We start from the raw sequence: 19,678 nt of genomic DNA, 5'->3' as shown, positions 1-19,678 counted from the left end.
CAAGTAGCGGAATGCTACAGAGGTAAACAAACAATATCATTTGGAAGAGGATTAATAAGTGTTGACATTCATACAAATGAGTAATCCTGTAAACGTAAACAGAATATTTTATATAGATTTTTTTTAATGAAAACTTAAAATCCTGCATTATTTTCCGGACAACCCGATACAATGGTACATATAAGCTATCATAAAAAAAATGCGATTTTAAGTCATTGTATTTTTTCCTAAACCCTTAATATCAATTTCTAGATAATGGGTACAGCGATTTTACTTTTTTTTTTTTTTTTAAAGTTTTGACTTAGGGAATGGATCTTTTATTTTTAAATACAAAGATGAGAAGAAAGAAAGAGATCGAGGGGGAGGAGGGTGACAGAGAGGGAGAGGGAGAGAGAGAGAGAGAGAGAGAGAGAGAGAGAGAGAGAAAGAGAGAGAGAGTGAGAGAGAAAGAGAGAGAGNAGAGAGAGAGAGAGAGAGAGAGAGAGAGAGAGAGAGAGAAAGAAAGAGAGAGAGAGATGAAGTGATGAAAATAATTATATCAGTATGTTTTCAGTAATAACAATGTTTTTACAATTTTTTTAAAAATTGATTTTTAATAATTTATAAGGGTGCTCCTGAAATCTGGACATATATATTTTAATATTATTTAATCAGAGTGTCAGATTTGATTGATTATTTTAATTCATTTTCTTTTCGGGATTCATTTCAATAAATCTTAATTGACAGGATGTGTTCAAATTTAACCAATATGAATACACTCGACGAATATACATTTTACTATCGGGGGATAAATTTCTTTCCCGCATCCTATTTCTCTTTTCATCGATTTATTGGAATTGGAGACGGAAAACCACACAGGTGTAAACTTTTCCACCGCAACGTGTTCTCTTCTAATCTCGGCATTTCAATATCTCGGATCCCCGAAGGTTGTCCTTGTTCTGGACTTAGAGTCTTCCGGTGTAATGTCACAAATCTTATAAAACGGTTACGATAAATAAAAAATGTTAAGTAAAAGGATTCAAAGCTTTGAGGTCATACTGTCGAAAATCGACCTGCCTGGAAAATTTAATTTCCCTCTAGCTATATGACAGTACCTTGTTATGAAGGTCTAGTTGACATTCATCCGACTTATGCAAAACGAACGTCCAAGAAAAGTAACGGGAAAGCTCTTATCTCATTTTATCCATTCGTATAATTACGTTTTGGCTTATTTATGTGTTTATTCTGAAGTTTGAATCAATCTTTTTACAAAGTCGATCTGAAATTAGTTTTTAAAAAGTGATTTAAAGCTTATGAGCTGATGAAATAACATAGTAAGAAAAATATTTATGTATGTTGCCAAAACATTACTCATTAAGTTTTGTTTTGTTTCCACGATAGTTTGAGTGATTTTTTGGAATCTCAAGATCGTTGTATGAAATCAATGTTTAGATATTGAGATTATTATAGGTAAAAATTAAAACTATTTTAGCAGTTGTAAACATTTAATAAAGGTTTATTGAAATAGATGCTAAACATTGAATATTTTTCAATAGCTATGTGTCGACACTTTATAACATTGTTTTGGAGGTGCACCAGTAAATGCACCCGGACAAACCTACAATTTTTCCGGCAGATCTATTATCCTTCTTCCATTAATAATAATCTCCAAAAGACTTCTTTTAAAACGCCTAATGCCAATCTTAGATTCACATATGCTTTCTCTTAAATTTTCTGTTTGTCCACTTTCTACCACATTTTTTTTTGTTCTCTTTTTTTAAAACAAAAGCAGTTTCTACCCACTCCGCGTTGCCTAATCGTAAAATAACGTTGCTTTAAAATAAGGTGCGGCTCCCGAGTTTTCAGAGATAAGACCAATCCCAGCCGGTGTCTTATAAGGGAGCATTCTTGGTCCAGTCCTATTTAATATAGTATTTATACTTTCTACTAGACCATATATATTGATACCAACATTAAACAACTTAACAACTTCTCCAGGTAGTCTTTTCACAAAGGCGATTAATTTTTTGGACTTTATCATTTCTATTTGCTAATTACGTATTTCTTCCTCAATGGAATGGATAAAACTTTTCAATTAAATTGTTGCATAAAAATTCCTGGGGTGTTTCAATTTGTTTAATATTATTTCCGATATCTAATAACCAATCTGATAATTTAATGGAATCGTCATCCCAACGCATGTTCTTGGACAATTTGAATTGCTGAAACTTATTCATTTTTTAATCATTTTATTTTAATCATTTTTTAAGTATGCTTCATAAATTTGTCTCCTGCTTTATTCTTTTACTACTGGTGAAACCTGTCGAAGGCACCACCCAATATAAAAATTATCCCTGCAAATATACGATCGTCATTAAAAAAATCTTTAAATGTCCTATGGGTAGTGGCTAAAACAAGTTGGAAATCATCTGTGCTTCATCATAGATGAAAATTTATCGAGTGCGTTTCATTTTACGTAAACAATTCAGTCTTTGCGCAGTCTTCAACTAAATATAACCCGAATATTTTATGTCTCGTCTGTCCATATGGGAGAAGAACTATGATGAAAACAATTCCGTAACTTGAGGAATTGTAATCCGTTTTGTAGTGATTTTTTTATTCAATTGGTCTTAAACAGCTGCACAAAACTGTGTAAAAAATGATGCAGTCCTCGCGGAAAATCTTTCACAATTTTTATACAAACAAAATACATAAATTTTAAATTGGGCTTATTCTGCAGAAAAAAAGTTTCTATTTCCGACTATGTATAATGTGACATGGTTTCTGAAAGTGAGAGAAGTGAAAAATTTTGAAAAAAATTGAAAACTTTGCTTTTACCCTCTTAACCTCTTTCTACACCATTAAAATCGTACAGGATCTCTCACACTTTAGCCAAACGTTTTTTAAATTGTAGAGATATACTTACACAATAGAATAACGCGTAATCCATTAAACGTACGACCTGGACAACTACGAACACACTTCTAGGATCGAAATTAGACGTTGTTTGGTTTTCAATTAAATTGTAAATTATTTGCAGCCGAAAGTTGTCGCGCGTACACTTATGCAGATGGCACGCATACGTGCGTTAGAGAAGTACGGGCCGATTTCCTGGGAAAAACAAATGACTGCATTGCGCTTTAGAAGATACCACCCCATTATAAGCCTGTTCACTAAAAATGTCGTTTAATTTTTAAAAATTGTTATTTTATACACAGTGTAGTCAAGTTTCTTTTATTTTAATTTTCGCGTTTTATTACTCGTTCAACATTTATACTTCATAACGATCTAGGAGTAAGGAAGGAACGAGAATTCCTTTGCTATCACGTCCGAGCAGGCTGGACGAGGAAGAAAACGAAGGAAAAACCCTGTCCGCTAATCCTCATCAACCCCGGGCAGACACCCCTCCTATCCTTACTTTTCACCAGAGTAATTTTAATTTCATTTATTTTCATTAACCCCTCATCATGCTTTACTTTTCTTTTTTCTTTTTTACTTTCCGATCTCGGAGCAGGTGTTGACGGAAGATGAGCCTGCTTTTATTAATTTTTTAAAATTATAATTTTAGGTTCTTTCTCACAGGAAAAAGGCCCTATGTTAATATTTTTTATTTACCAATTATAACTCCAGGCCAAACCACTACTGAAACGCTGTCCGGCTCCTTAAAATTAATCAGGGGCGGAAATCGACAAATTAAACAACTGTAAAGAACACACTAACAATTTACAAAAAGTGATTCGGCCCATTTCAAGTATCCAATCAATCCATGCATTCAAATCAAAATATGTGGTTGTTACTTATAAGGTGAATATAAAACTTAAAAAAATAAGTAAATTAAAAATAAAACTAAATGATGCTCCAGAACCTAAGGAGGCTGCAGGCGCGCCTATAAATGATTTTTTAAATATTGAGCCGGCCTGTGCGTCGTGACATTGCAAAAACCAAAAGATATATTTAAATACCCACCATAATATATAATTATTTCTGACTGGATGCTGAACAATAATTTTAATTTAAAATATTTTTGATTTGAAGAATAGAAGAACTAATTTTATTTTTTGTATGTACACGTGAAGTAACATTGTAAAAAAATATTAATTAAAATACATATTTTTAATATCTTATCTTAATGTATTTCGTCGTCAATACACCGTTAAATTATACAAAAATTAGCCATTACACCTAGAAAGAATAGTCTACCCGGCCAATGAGAAAAGGCTGGAAAATGAAGGAGCTGTTTAAACTTGGGCCATAAAAATGATACATTACGGCTTCAAACGAACGAAAATCTATCAATGAGCCTCACTTTCCTTCTCGTAGATTGATGGATTAAGTAGAAATAAGTACTTTGCTGCGAGATCTATAAAATAGAAACCTCATTGACAATGTGCAAACCTGGTGCCTTTGTGAACTTTTTGAAATGATACTCAAAAGATATGCTGTTCAAGAAAACCCTTGAATATATACATATTAATGAATGTTTTCGAAATGCCAAATTGTGAGTTAATAATATCCCACCTTAACATTTGTAATATTACTTTCTAATTGCATTTCAAAAACAAACAAGTTCTAATATCTTCAGGTAAATGCATTAATACATTTTTGATTGTGTATTTAGTGTATTCATATATGTTTAGCGGTCAAAATCGACCTATTTTATCATTTCAATTAATTAGTTTAATAATTAATAATATTTTTGGTTCGATGTAGTTCATATCAGCCTTAAAAATTATAATTTTACTTTAAAATATTACAAGTAAGGCCAATTTGACAAAAATACCACTCAGTTCTTTCGTCAGGCTTTCAAGGATTATACAAACCCCAGGACTTTGAAATTATCTTTAATAATTCAGAAAGTTAACAAATGCAAACATTTACTTACAAAACTGAAATTTATGGCTTCTAATAAGTGACTTTACGATTAATAGTGGAACGAAATTTACAGCCCTTTCAGTTTATATGGGAATCGTGTTCTAGTAATCGTGATACTTCCGATGCAGAATTGAATGAATTGTTCATCTCATTAGTACTCGAAATGATAATCATGCATTTAACAACAAAATAAACAAATTTTAATTTTGAAATGGGCAGGTTACGTCAACGGAAGAACAAAGCAATTTCTCTACATTGATTATTATTTTACAAGCTCCTGAAGTAAGGTTTGGTAAAGACGAATGATGTAGAAAAACGAAATAATGTAAATTACAGTAAATTAAAGCTTGTTGGGCATAATAAACATAACAGTAAGCTGAGAGTTTTACGTTAACAAATATTTTTGCCTGGATTTTAGCTTTAGTACAGGGTATCCTTTTTGGATGTCCCGGCTAAATTTCTCTTGAACAGATAATGTTATCGGAAAACCAAAAAATACGCACTAAATATTTTTAGCCTAGTTTTAAATTGGTACGTTTTTTGTATATTTGCTGTCAGGGTACTTCAGAGCCAGTATAACTTTGAAAAGTTAAATGAGAATCGGTATTTTTATCTATTGTGCTAAAGGGTTTTTTTGCACTGAAAACAATGGCGCGATCATATTTTAAATTGTTCAAAGAATAACAAAGTTAAGGCACCGAATATGAAACGAAATATCCGAATTCATTATTATTTATTTTATTATTATTGTCATTAATTAATTTGTTTGTTAATTTTAATAAAACTTCTATGCTTTATTTCTAAATAAGACATTTTTAATAACCCCGTGAAAAACATAACAATACGTAGTAAATATAAAAAACAAAACATTCTAATGGTGCGAGATCGGACTGAACTGAATTTTTTGGTTTGAGTTTTGACTTTCCCCAATTTAAAAACTGATCGCAGCATCGTTTTCAATGTAAAAATACCTTTCAGACCGTAGATCAAAATGTATACGATCTCGTTTAAAATTTCAAAGTTGTACTGACTCTAAAGCTTCCTGACCATAATTATATTTAAAAAGCGGTAAAAATTTAAAACTAGATCAAAAAATATTAAACGTTTGCATTAGGTTTTGCAATAAAATTATCTATTCAAGAGAAATTCAGCCGAGCTATCTATAGAAAGCTATTAGCCTATTACACATTTGAAGAATAATGAGTTGGGCAATTTAATTAATTAATGTTGTTTCGACTATTTTGAATATTTCGTCATAATGACGAAATTTAATTTAATGAAATATTTCAATTTGCTAATTTGTGGCCGATAAATTATTTATATACGACCAAGGCGATTGAAGCAAAAGTGGCCCCGAGACCTTCTAAATTAGTAAATATTGAAGAGGTTTCAGTGTGAAGGAGTGTTGCCATTGGCAATTTCTCCTACCTTAGACTCGAATGATAAATAGAGCATATACGAATATATTAACTTAATACAAAACTTGTAGTTGTAAATATCAAATAAATGAAATAAAAATTATTTATAGCTCAATTATTTGAATGGAGTATATTGTGAACTCAAATGGAGGTTTAAGGTTGGAAAATGATGGCAAAGTTTACTCACTTGACAATCTCGGTGTAGCAGGAAGTCGGCTCCGAATTGTTGGTGGACGACGCCAGCGTGCTGGAGGACTGGAATCTGGCCCGTTCGAGTCTCATTCTCTCCATTTCCCTTTTCTTCGTCTCGGAAAACTGAGTCGCTATGACGACGAGGCACAGGTTGATCATGAAGAATGACCCGATCTGAAAAAAGATTCCGTCGGTTGTCAATCGGAGAATTTCGAATCGGCCCGAGCCGTAGAATAAACGGCCCAAAAGTGAATTACAACCGACCAGTCTGTTCCTTTCATTCAATTTAGATCCGTAGTGAGGAAGGAAAGCCGCTCGGGGCCTATTAGCCCTCCCTAACCGGGCAAAAAATATCTCCCTGGCGGACCACTTAGAAAGAGAGATGAAGGGCGTATACGGTAAATCCAATCTGCCAGTTTTGGATGATCTTGTCTAATTTCCGGTTGGAAGATTACCGTCAAATCGCCGATGACGACAAAATTTGTTCACTTCAAAGGTGAGGAGCGAGCAATTTTTAGATTATTCCGCAATCCCTGGGATCCCGAAGCCTCTACGCCCGACGATCGATTGAGTTATTTTATTCATAAAGAAAATTCGTTTATGGAGACAACCAAACTGAATACTAAATTTCTTCCTGAAGACTAAAGCAGAACAGCATTATTATTCAGAAAATATGGCAAGTGTACTTTTAATAAAATGTTAAAAAGAGAAAGGAATGTGCTTTTCCTCGATAGCGTCGTACATTCGATGAAACCTAGAAATACCAAGCCAAACGTCAAAATTGGAAGTTTTCGCTTTTGGGGATTAAACATGTACACGAATCCGGCCAACTTCGCTACATTAATCAAGAAGTTCTTAACCCCTGCGAATTTTCCCTATTCGACTTAAAAACAGTTAAGACATCTTGCTTCGATTTAAAAATTCAATCTTACAAACTTATAGCTGTTTTTGATTTCATTTAACAAAATACCCGTCACAGTATTAAATTAAAGCATATTAAGGATTTCCAATCTTTTAAGACGAGTTAACATTCAATCCTGTTGGAACAAGAAGAAACGTTTTCCTTTACACGCAATGTATAATGGATTGGTGAAGGGACTTTCGTCTCGTTCCAGTGACATATGTTGAGAAAAGGAAATGGGACCGCAATAGTTGAACACATTATTAATCTGTCTAGAATACAATTGTCTTGGTTCAAATTCATTACAAAAAATTCTCTTAAACAATATTATTTAGTCTATATCGTCCTTTTGTTGGAGCGTTTTATAGAATAGGATCAAACTGAAAATCGTTATATGTATTTTTTTCAATAAAATTTGAAATAATACCGAGAAAAGATTTATTTTTTTTATAAAAAAGGAAAAATATGTATACAGTGTTTCAGTGGATTTATATTTTTTTATAAAAAATAAAACAATGGTTTTATTTATGTTAACATTTTTTTTCTGGAAAAATCGAGTACAGTGACGGGAATGGGACTCGTATTGTTAATGCTTCGATAAGAATACATACATATATTAACAACATGAAATATATACATATGTTAACAATACCGATTATCGGTTTGATCAGATTCTATAAGACGCCCTAACAAAAGGTCGATACAGACTGAATAACTGACTGGTGTGAAGTACAACACTTGGTTTGAACAATCCAATATCACTATTGATGGAAATTATATCAGGTTAAAGTGAGAAATCCGAGTTACTTCAAGTGACAAAGGACTACATATGAATCGATGTCAGAGCGCAGTTCTCAGATATCCAGTTTTGCCCTCCTGTCTTGCCGATATCTCCGAAGGGCGTCCACTGCCCTGCTGGTTTATTAATGGGAATAAATATCCTCCTTTGATGTCAAAAAGCTGGGATGGATCAAACCATTTGACTCCCGGCATCCGGTCAATTAGTCCGGTTCAAATGTCCTCTCTTCTCGATTTGCAATTCAATGACCGGACCCGTGTAGGTGAATTATGGATGAGCCATCCAGGGATAAAAATTGGTTTTCCAAGTAAGGAGTGTCTACGGATCCCAGGGACGAAAATTTCACAATGATGGAAATGATAATTCGTTTGTTTGCACATGGGGCTGGAACGTTATACTGACAGTTCGCTTTTCCTAGTCTAAACTTTCTCCGAAATTAATAAAAAACATAAGTACTTATGTACTAAATATATAGATAAATAATTAAACGTAACATAAGCGGTAATTAAAATAAAAACAATACTACTCTGATTGGATTGTGATAAAATAAATTTCATTGAACAAGTATACTGTTATTTTAAAAAAATATAGTAAGCTAAATTCAAAAATAATGTATCTTTCTTTAAAAGTACTACAATTGTGTAATCAATAATTAAACGATAGGAATTTAATGTCTTATCTAATTTTTTTCTAAAATTGGATTTGACCAACAAAAATGGGCATATTATACGAAGTTTAACGAATTTTAAAAACGAAGACAGCATAAAATCTATATTTTTTTAAACATATATTGTACATAGACCAGCTAAAATATGTATTTGCATTTTTGAAAAAAATGCTTTTGTTAAACCGATACATGGAGACCATGATCAGAGGTGATCCTAAGCAGTTTTACATGACCGATTACCAAAAAGTGATGGGTTTTTATAAGAATTTCTGACACAGACAATTTCAATTATTTCAGAAACCATTGAAATTTAAAACTTTTAAAAATGGAACAGAGAAACAACATCTCAACTAAAACGTAAAATACGAAAGGCGATTGATTGATGTCTCCTTCATACATTGAACATGAAATATATATATATTTATATATATATATATTTGATAGTTGAAAATTTATTATTATGAAATACTAAATAAACTCTGGCAGTATCAATGATCTTTTGGGACTTGTTGTTTCAACCGAACATTTGATAAATGGGTGTAAGGTATCGGACCTAAACGTGTATTGATTTTCGTCACACTCTCGCAACAATTTTCCGGAAGGTTAATTAAACAATAACATTAATATATTGTTTTATATAGACAGTTTTGGAAACAATTTTATGAATAATAAAATATTACGGATAGCGATAAAACAATACCACTTTTTTTGGGCGAAAAGATAAAGTCAAATTAATTATTCAGTAATCGTGAGATGCGGTCTCGTGTGATGTAGGTTTCAGAAAAACATTTTCTTTATCGTGCCAACGTTTCGATCTTTATTGAGATCCTCTTCAGGCTCAAAGTGTTTATCTTCTGTGTAATTGTGCCATTCTTGCGTGTCGTGTTGAGAGTGCCCCCACTAATCACCACACATAAAGTCAAATTTTTCTCTGCGGTTATTTTCTTCCGTTTAAAGTGTAATTAAATTTCTAGTTTTGCAATCAGCTAATAAAATACTCAAGACGACACTTAGTATTCAGACTAATCAGAGATACTTTGTTAGCTAAGTAGGCTACAAGTTACGCTAATTAATTTTTTGGGTCCGTCCATCCTTGCTTGTACTGGTTATTTAAAAGCGTGTACTTTACGCATATCAGTAATGATCATTTCAACATGGTTCATCAACTTGCAGACCAGCCAACCCCCACTAAGTTTGAGTTCTAATTGTTGACATTTTTTAATGAGTTCAATTCTTTTTAAAAATGAGGCTTAAAAGGATTGGAAAATATTAAGCTCATACAATATTATAACGAATTTTAAATCATATTGGTTTGGCAAGAGAGTAATGTCATTTTTCATCATTAATTACCTCAATATTTAGTTTTTGTCTATATTTATTTCATTTACAAATACGCTTGTATAATTTCTAAATTAAAAGACTTTCTCCTCATTTAATGTTTTTAACTTCTTTAGTTGTGTCGAATAATTTAATATGTAATCGTGTCTTTGGATGAAACGCATTTAAGGCATTGTTCATTTTATCAATTCCAAAAAGGGAACAATGCAACTGTTGCAACTGGAAATTTGTGTGCACTGTTTGGAAAAATGGTGCGCGCAGTGGATGTTCTTCTGCGGTTGACTACGATGTATTGAGGCTTAGTGTAGAAAAAAAATCCTCTTTTGACAAACTGAGAATAAGGAGAAATATTAAATGTTCCCACAGAACCATTGAAAACCACATCCAAATAGTTGTGTTTGTTCAAATATACTCTATCCGATACGAACCGAGCGATAGGAATTTGGCGGATCGCATCTCGATGCTTTTCTCTCCTCTATTGTCACTCTTACGATTTCTATCTAGATTGGTAACAGATGATGAAAAACGATCACATACAAAAACATAGCATAAATTCTTATTGCCAACCCGGTCAACGCCCCAAGTTGTTCCAAAACAACAAATACACGAAAAAAGTATGCTGTGCACTTGGTGGCTCACATCCGTCCCATGCATGTGGAGCTTTTACCACTAGGACAAAGAGTTAATAGTGAACTTTACTGTGAACAGCTAACCCGTTGAGACCATCAAATAGTGCAAAAAACGGCCTGCACTTGCAAACAAAAAAGGAGTTGTCTTTCACCACAACGCCCGCCGTTCCTTTCAGGGCCAAACAATTATTTACTAATATGAATTGGGAAATTTTATCACACCCGCCATACTCTTCGGACATTTCACTTTGTGTCTACTGTTTATTTCGGACATTAAAAATTTTTTCAAACGGCCAAAATTTTGAGTTTTGAACGTGTCCAAACAGCTGTTCATATTCCTGGACTCTAAACATGGAAATTTTTATGGGAAAGGACTAGACATGTTCCCTGAAAGATGGCAAAAAGTAACTGCAAGCAATGTAAAATACATCTCCGAGTAGTTAAAAACGTAGAGGTATAAAAAATAAATATGTATACTAAATAAGAATAAAAAGGTTTTGCCAACCAAATAAATTAATTGAAAAATAAATTTCAGTGAATTAAGCAAAATTGTATTTTCATGATTATTTAAATTACTTAATTAAGAGTAGATTTTCTAGTGTTTGGTACTTTATTCGCCTTCGTTTTTACTGATAAGGTTCCATAGATGATACTGATTATACAAGTACGAGTGGTCCCTAAGCACTCCAACTTTTTTGCTTATTATACTTTTTCTAGTTCCTTGTTCAATTTAGTTAACTCAATCATTTTTTTAGTAGTAGGTTATTTACTATCAATCCTGCATTTTTTCCCGGGTCTGTTTGGTATCTTTTGTACGCCTCCATTTCTTTACATTCACAGATCATAAGGGCGGCTATTTCTTCTTCCTTAATTTTATAAGTTATAATTTGGTTGATATTTGAATATACCCATGTTGTGGAGGTGTTTTCTCAGTTATCACTGACCTGTATATAGCGCTATCACGGCCCTTAGGTTTACTCTGCCTAACTGCAGCAATATGCTTGCCAATTTTGAAGAGGATTCCATAGCCATGGTTTACAGTGTCATCTCTGGAATTTCACCTTTGTTGTCCCTTAACACTCTTTAAGGCTATTCGGTCTCTATTTTTAAGAATTGTGCCACCCTTTTTACTGTTAATGGTTCCAAGGAAGATCGAGAATTAGATGGGTGATAGCTTTTGAATTATTTATTGAAGTGTTTTCCAATGAATATATGTTGATCATTGTGTTGGTGGTTACCCATCATTTAAACATTGAGGATTCAACTAGAAACTATATTAGAAAATAATATATATAGCNTATATACAAAACAGGTTTTTTAATGTATAAATTTTGTAAAGAGAACGTAAAAAAGTTTTCTATACAGAACTTTATAATTCATGTATTAATATTAAAGGACGCGTGTTGTAAAAGAGAAGAAATTATTCAGCTTTTTCAAAAGTCGAAGTTGCAAAGAGAGGGGTTTTCATACAAAAAGATTTATTTAATAATAAAACATGTCTTTAAAAAAAGAGAATTTTCAGAGCGTTATTAATAAAATTATTTGGCTTTTTTCTCATGTCAGATGTTTTCACTTCCATAATATTAATAATTCAAAAGAAACACGGCGGCAAAGATAGACGGTCGGTTAGCATCTTAACCCGAACACGCTTTGCGAGCTGATAATAATAAATAAATAATACTAAAAGATGGAGGATAAAGACATTATTCTTTTTTGATTAGAAACTTTCCTGAAAAAAAATACAATTCAATGATAAAAGCCATTGTCTCTAATTGCTATTCATATATTGCACCTTCTAATGACTTTCAACAAAAGTGAAAGGGAAAAGTCAATAATAATATTTTTTAAATTGGATTTAAATAAAAGAATACAATACAAAACAAATTTAAAATTAAACAAAACCATTTATGCTTAACGGTCTAATTGACTATATTAATTATTTCAATAAAATATTGTTTTTATGTAAGATCTTGATTGATACGAAAAAGTTAGTGCCACGAGCGGGATTCGAACCCACCACCTTGAAAAATGGCAAAAAATGTTAAAATGCGAAAGGTTGTAGGTTGACAGGGGGAGTTGGAGTCCGAGTCGATCTAAATCACGATAGCTCAATTGGTGAAAGCAACGGCGTATTTAGTCGAAGGTCGTAGGTTCAAATCCCGCCCACTAACTTTTTCATCTCAACTAAGACCTTACATAGAAAGAACAATTAATTGAAATGGTTAAACAAAAGATTTAAAGAGAGTAAAGATAAGCTATAACTAATTTTATATATATTTTTATATATATATATATATATAACATTATGTACGTCCCAGGGAAAGTCCGGAAAAATTGTTTGGTGACAGTAATCCTGTTTGCAACAACTTCTAACGTATAGACCCGATATGTCTTCATTCCGTGACGAATTACGATTTTTGGTTATTTCTCCATGTGAAACATTACCTTATTTGAGCATACGTCGGTGATGTCGATTTATGGGAAAGTACAGCTTGTAAGTGTGTTCGCAAGGCCAGAAGCTGCATCAGAAGAAAGGGGTAATACGTCGCATCTGGTGTCCTTTATTACGAATTTTCCCCCAACAAGCCGACTTGAAATTCTATCGCATATTACTCGAAATCGTACGGCTATATGGTACTTAATGTTTTATTTCTGTTGGTACAAAAGTTAATACGACTATTCACCTGACTGGTTATCATCAGAATTCCACCTATACTAAGATGTTTAAAATTTATTTGATAAAAGACACATTAATTTTTTGTACTGCCTGCAAACCATGTAAGGTAGGTCAGTCGAAAGAAGAAATTATGAAACTAAACGGAAGATGGAAACGGTCATTGTTATTTAGAAAAGTAGTTTGCAATCATCATTATTTATGAATGTATATCACTGATGCAAAAGCTTGTATTTTTGAATAATCACCAAATTATACTGTTAATAAATTATTTTAAATTTCGAATTCGTTTCTAAACTATGCTAACTATCTTTCCTAACTGATATCATGCTGAAAAAACATAGGTTACTTATTGGGTCCGTCTTCTCTTGTGGTTTTGTAATTACTGAAACGCATTTCGTCATAGCACCATCTTTAGTGAAGTACTCATGATTTTCCCTTTTCCTAACGGATGATGGCGCAAAGCCGATACGAGTTTTAGAAATAATACGAACCCCTGAGTGAAAGCGGACGTAGCATAAGTTAACCTACTCGCAGACAAACACCCATAATCAATTTTGAGTTATATTGTTTTTTTAATGAAAAAATCATGTAATATCACGAACGAACGGTCAGAACTACTTTACAATACTTTTTTCCAAATTAATCTCAAATAAGATATCAAGGGCTATGCGAGGATTCCAACAATGAATCGCTGATGTGACAAATCCGTGTTAAGTGCCCTAACCACTCAAACACCGCGGTCCCCGTTGGATATTACTACCTAAATAATCAAAATTGGGGATTCATTAACAAAAATATGTTTCCATTAATTAATATCACACTTCCAGCTAGCATTGATAATATTTAATTTCATTTAACTGCTATGGCATACTAAATTTTTTCAACGATGACCGTCAGGGCTTGACAGAGTAATGGGAACGTCGATAAAAGGTAGTGGTCAATCTAGACTTACGACGCGGCTAAAGACGTCCATTTCCCGGTACTCTCGTCGTTATCGGGCCGATATTTATCAGATGGCGAGAAATGGGAAAAGTTTGAAACTTGGGCTGTAACGTTCCCACTGGCAACGGATACGGCCAGAAGACATTTTCTTAAGACATTTGTCCACGTTAAGCATCGGTATAAAGATTTTTTATGTTCATGTGGATAAACTTTGACAATCACCACTTTGAAAAATCATATAATCATGTACAAAATACAGCTTGTTAGAAATATAGAATGATATTAATTATGAGAAAGTTACATAGAAAATTTTATACTTACAACTATAAGAAGAACGAAGTAGATCCAGTCCCAGAACGAATGAGCGTCTTGAACGTAATACATTATGTCACTCCATCCTTCTAGAGAAATGACCTGTTACATAATTAAAAAATTTAGAGAAAATGAAACAGTTGTATTTTTAATTTTTACACACCAGAAAAATGGCGACCCAAGCAAGTCCGATATTGTCGAATGAGATCGTCCCTTGAAACGGGTTCAGTCCTTGGGGCTTGCACTCGGTGTAGTATTGGTTCCAGTTGACGCACGACTTGTTGTTGGGTATGTTGGGACTCCAGGGGAGGGCGATACCCGAGCAGGTGATATTGCCGAATTTGGTGGGCGGAATGTCTTCGCATCGGTGCATCCCGGAGTCTTCCGGACGGGAGCAAATGTAGTCCCTCTCTTGCTCCTGGTGGAAATAGTACGCTGCTAGCTGCCTGCATCAATCAAAATTATTATGAACCACCTAGCCGGTTGATTGTTTTCAGAGGTCCAAGAAACCGTCCTAAACTGTGTTCGAATCAGTAGAAATATCGTGGGTACATATATGCGTGAATATATTTTCTTACACCATGTTATTAACTGTTTAATTAGGTTCTTTCCAACTCATAGTAGATAGTAGGATTCGCAATTTATTCATACCGCTTGACGTCATTGTATGCTTTGGTCAGACCAGTTCATGTTGACATGAATGCAACTGCAAATGATCTCTCTCACATGATTTAAAATTGAAATGAGCATACTTTCTAAAATTCAAATTTGTGAGACACTTTACAAGAATTTACAGTTAAATTTAATCAATCAAATATTATAAATATGCAATCTATCTGAAATGATTTTTGTTCGAATTTCAAATTTTAATCAGCCATGTTAGAAATTTACAGGTAACGCCACAAGGTTTCATTTTCCGTCGAAATAAATGAAATAATAAACAAATTGTCCAAAATTCTTTTTTGACTTCAACATGAAACATGTTTTTTAAAAATTGACTCATATATTAAAATTTTCTTGCATACATTTTATTACATATAAATGTTGAAATTATTCCCATCAGGAAGGAAATGTTGTCTACGTTCTCTAGGACAATTTTAATTTTTCATTGCTATGTTTAAAAAAAAAATTGTTTCTGATTTTTTCCATTTTCAAAGACAGCCCACTGAGATTTTACGAACACGTTAAATCCTCGAAAAGGGCCAATGTACATCAAAGGACCTAATTATGAGGGCAAATTGCAAAAATCCGTCAAATCTTCAATACGAGAGATCGATCGATTAATCAAGTATAACATCAATTAACCCACGTAATTAATATCTGGAAAGCATCCCGACTCGTGGCCCCCGCTTGAAATTTGCAGTTTAATCCTCCTCGATTTAAATCTCTGCTCATTTAAATTTTAAATGGAATTTTTTACCCCTGCCGTCCCCTCTTGCTCGTTGGCGTTCGATTCGTTAGCGCGCATTATTCGAGGGTTTTGTTTTGATGACAAAACAGGAAGTCCTAGTCAACAGGTAAAGCTGTTTTTTTCACGTTCCTTTTGTGCACCGGCATTTTGTTCCTTGACAAAAACCTAAGTTACGGCCTCGTTCACTGTTCATTTATTATTACTTTTCATTTAGTTTATTCATGTCCATTAGCTTAATATACAATATGTAAATCTTATAGATTTGAATAATAAATATTTAAACTTAACCAAATATTTTACAAAATAAAACAAACTAAAAATCATTCTTAATTTTCAAGGATCAACTACTTTACTTTAAATATGTTAGTTACACATACAACAATGTATGGGTTAGGCTATAAAGTTCATGTAATGCTGTAAGTTTTATAAATTGTATGTTGTTAGTATTGCCTGACATGATTATTGACCTCTTGTATAGACGAAAAACGTATTGCTTGTAAATTAAGGGGTCGATAATGATTATTTAAGTTTGATTAGTCAACATTTATCTTGGCGTACTCTAATAATGTTTACAAGTTATAACTTATTCGTAAAAAAATTGTTCGCATGAGTTGCTAATAAATAAACAAAGTCGATGAATTTGACACATTACGAAATAAAATAGCACATCTGCAAATACTTATTAGATTTAAGGACGGTTTAGTATTGATAGTACTCATTAATATTTTTTGTTTATAACATATTGATTTTGACTTTTTTAATACAAGAAAAATTGTATTGTTTCTGATAATTTTTGTACTTTAAAACAAGTGTTAGGTTTCAATTTATGAAAATGAACCAATATTTTACACCATATTATAAATTGTTAGGTTGTTTAAATGTATTTTAACATTGGGCTAAAATGGTTTGATATAACAACTATTTTTCGAAGTTAAGTAGATATTTAACATTTTAATTAAAAATGGTTGAAAATTTACGAGAATACTTAATACTGTGTCTTAGAAGGTTTCTATATAGAGTGAATCGTGGCCTGCGGTCGAAAACTGCGGCGATAATTTTTCCCGAAAGCAATCAGCGTGATTAAATTGTTTCCTGACTTTTGGTGCCCCTTCGGGTTACCATTACCAACTTTCTCGCTGTCAATAATCCCATCCAGTTTAAAAGACTAGCACGATGGTGATAGATGGCCTAACAATTCCGACATCTCGGCCATTTACAGAATTAACTTTGACAAATAAAAGACCATTATTAACAAGTTAATATTGTCACTTAACAAGTTAAGTGCAAAAATAGAAATAATAAAATCATTGGATATAAAAGGTCCATTGACGAGGTCTAAATATAAATAGTTAAATACTTTCGACACAATTATTTAACTAATTAAACAATAATATTGTAACATAACACAATACTCATAGTAGAAATGAAAAAATGAAAAGGTAGATCATACAAAATACGAGATAGATTAAACCCGCAGAACAGTTTGGCCGCGCAAAAGTGTATATTCTTAGCGCCGCGTTGCTTAAACTGGAGTACTGTTTTTCTAATCTAATCTAAACAATTTATCTTTTATTATTGATTTTAATATATTAATTGCCAGAAATAAATACATAAAATATTACCACTTCAAAACCTTACCGAAATTATTTGTGAGTTGCCATGTGAAAATAGAGAAGTATAGTAATCGACGTTCATCAAGTCGAGAAACCTGAAAATATGACAAAGCCTGGCACACACTGAAGATCCCTAATTAAATCATGTCAATTATCTGATTAATACGAAAACGCACAAAAGATAATATAAAGTTTAGTTTAAGGAGGGAACATGGTTTAAAACGGCATCCTATCTTCTTGAATATTGTTGTTTAACCATGAGTATTCCAAAAGAAACTTGTTTACAGATCTGTATCAATTATGTTTTACCCGTAATCGATCTGGAAACATATTCGTGATATAGGCCAATTATTTTGATGTAATATACAGTCGCATGGAACCTTTTATCCTACAAAGATAACAAACGGACTTGTTAAACGGAAGACTCCCAGGGCGAGGGTGCATTAAGAATTACGGTCTGAATCCTTGAGAGCAGGTGGAGATATAATTCACAATTTCCAAGCTGCTTTAAAACACTTTCGAGGGCCTGAGGACCTCGGGATTAGAGACCTTGTGAAAAACGTTACTTTTTAGATGGTGGATTTTAACCGTTTTACCTCTGTAATTTGAAATTCTAAAACAGTTTTTATCTATTACTATTTGTTTGATTTTATTCAGGGGATTTTAACTTGTGAAATTAACGATCTTTAATTAATTACAGGTGGTCACAACACTTTCACACCAATATGGCCCACAAGAATAGTAACTCACTTTATGCCCTGAAGATGACTCGAATAAAGGTCGAAACGCCAGTAAAAAAATGAAAAAGGTGTTTTTCTAAAGTACCTCATGCTTGGCCGCTTCTCATGACTTGAACAAGTTATAATTTTAGTTGAAAACTGAAAATAAGCCACAGTAAAAAAAAAGATTCATAAAATATTTTAATACACGAGATAAAATGATATCTTAATAGAAATTATGAGGTGGTGAAATTAGGAATAAGAAAATGATATATTGAGAGATGTTTTCATATATTGAAAGACGCAAAAGGATTACTAGAAACGAAAAGATATGGATTAAAGACATACACAGTTAAATATTTTAAATTTCTAAAATTAATAAATTTATATTGTGTAAGTTAATTTTAAAATTCTTTATAATAAGATAAATGTGTAGTTTTAGTGAAACTTGTAGACCCTGCGGTCGTGGGTTCAATTCCCACCTTCGCCCCTAGCCTTTTTTTCATACTTCCTCCTAAAAACCAGTATAAAATATCAACGGAATATGTACTCTGGCTAATATGCAATTCCATAAGGCTCTTAAAAAATGAAATATATAAAGAAAGTGCGTGATTTATATTAAACTGGAGCATAATAATTTAATTAACACATTTTAATCACAGACTACGAATAAATTATATTTGAAAATTTTAGTGAAACGATATGTTATTTGATTGAAATTTTACGGCCTAAAATGTTTACCAAGACAACACTTTAATCTTCCATAATGAATTTTAAAATTAACTTACACAATGGAAGATATAAATTTATTAATTTTAAAAATGTAGAATTTTTAAATGTATATGTCTTTATTTCATATCTTTTCGTTTCTAGAAAACCGTGTGTGTCTTTCATCATATGAAAACATCCCACAATATATTATTTTCATATTCTTACTTTCCCCACTTCATAATTTCTATTAAGATATTTTATCTCGGAAAAAAGTACACGTTTAAGCAGCGCGGCGCTAAGAATATACACTTTTGCCCGACCAAGCTGTTCGGCCGGTTTAATCTATCTCGTATTTTGTCTGTTCTACCTTTTCATTTTTTCCATTTTTTATTTAAATAATACTATGAGCATTGTGTTATATTACAATATTATTGTTTAAATAATTAATCTCTCTCTCTCTCTCTCTCTATATATATATATATACAGGGTGAATTGCTA

At 32.5% G+C, this 19,678-nt stretch overlaps 1 protein-coding gene across 9 annotated transcripts in view; it reads right to left on the bottom strand.

Moving 5' to 3' along the window:
* The window catches only part of LOC106670970 (voltage-dependent T-type calcium channel subunit alpha-1H), a 112,388-nt gene that overhangs the window by 51,812 nt on the left and 40,898 nt on the right, over positions 1–19,678 (bottom strand). For all 9 annotated transcript variants that reach the window (XM_024228413.1, XM_024228410.1, XM_024228414.1 and 6 more), the window contains 3 exons: positions 14,890–15,172; positions 14,736–14,828; positions 6,457–6,635 (listed from right to left, as the gene is read on the bottom strand). In XM_024228413.1, the coding sequence (XP_024084181.1) occupies positions 6,457–6,635; positions 14,736–14,828; positions 14,890–15,172 (555 nt within the window). The remainder of the gene's footprint in view (positions 1–6,456; positions 6,636–14,735; positions 14,829–14,889; positions 15,173–19,678) is intronic.

The sequence above is a fragment of the Cimex lectularius genome, unplaced genomic scaffold (assembly GCF_000648675.2).
Source record: "Cimex lectularius strain Harlan isolate CLEC.00 unplaced genomic scaffold, Clec_2.1 scaffold294, whole genome shotgun sequence".
NCBI lineage: Eukaryota > Metazoa > Arthropoda > Insecta > Hemiptera > Cimicidae > Cimex > Cimex lectularius.
Note: the sequence above shows the minus strand (reverse complement) of the source record. Positions and strands in the feature narration are given on the sequence as shown.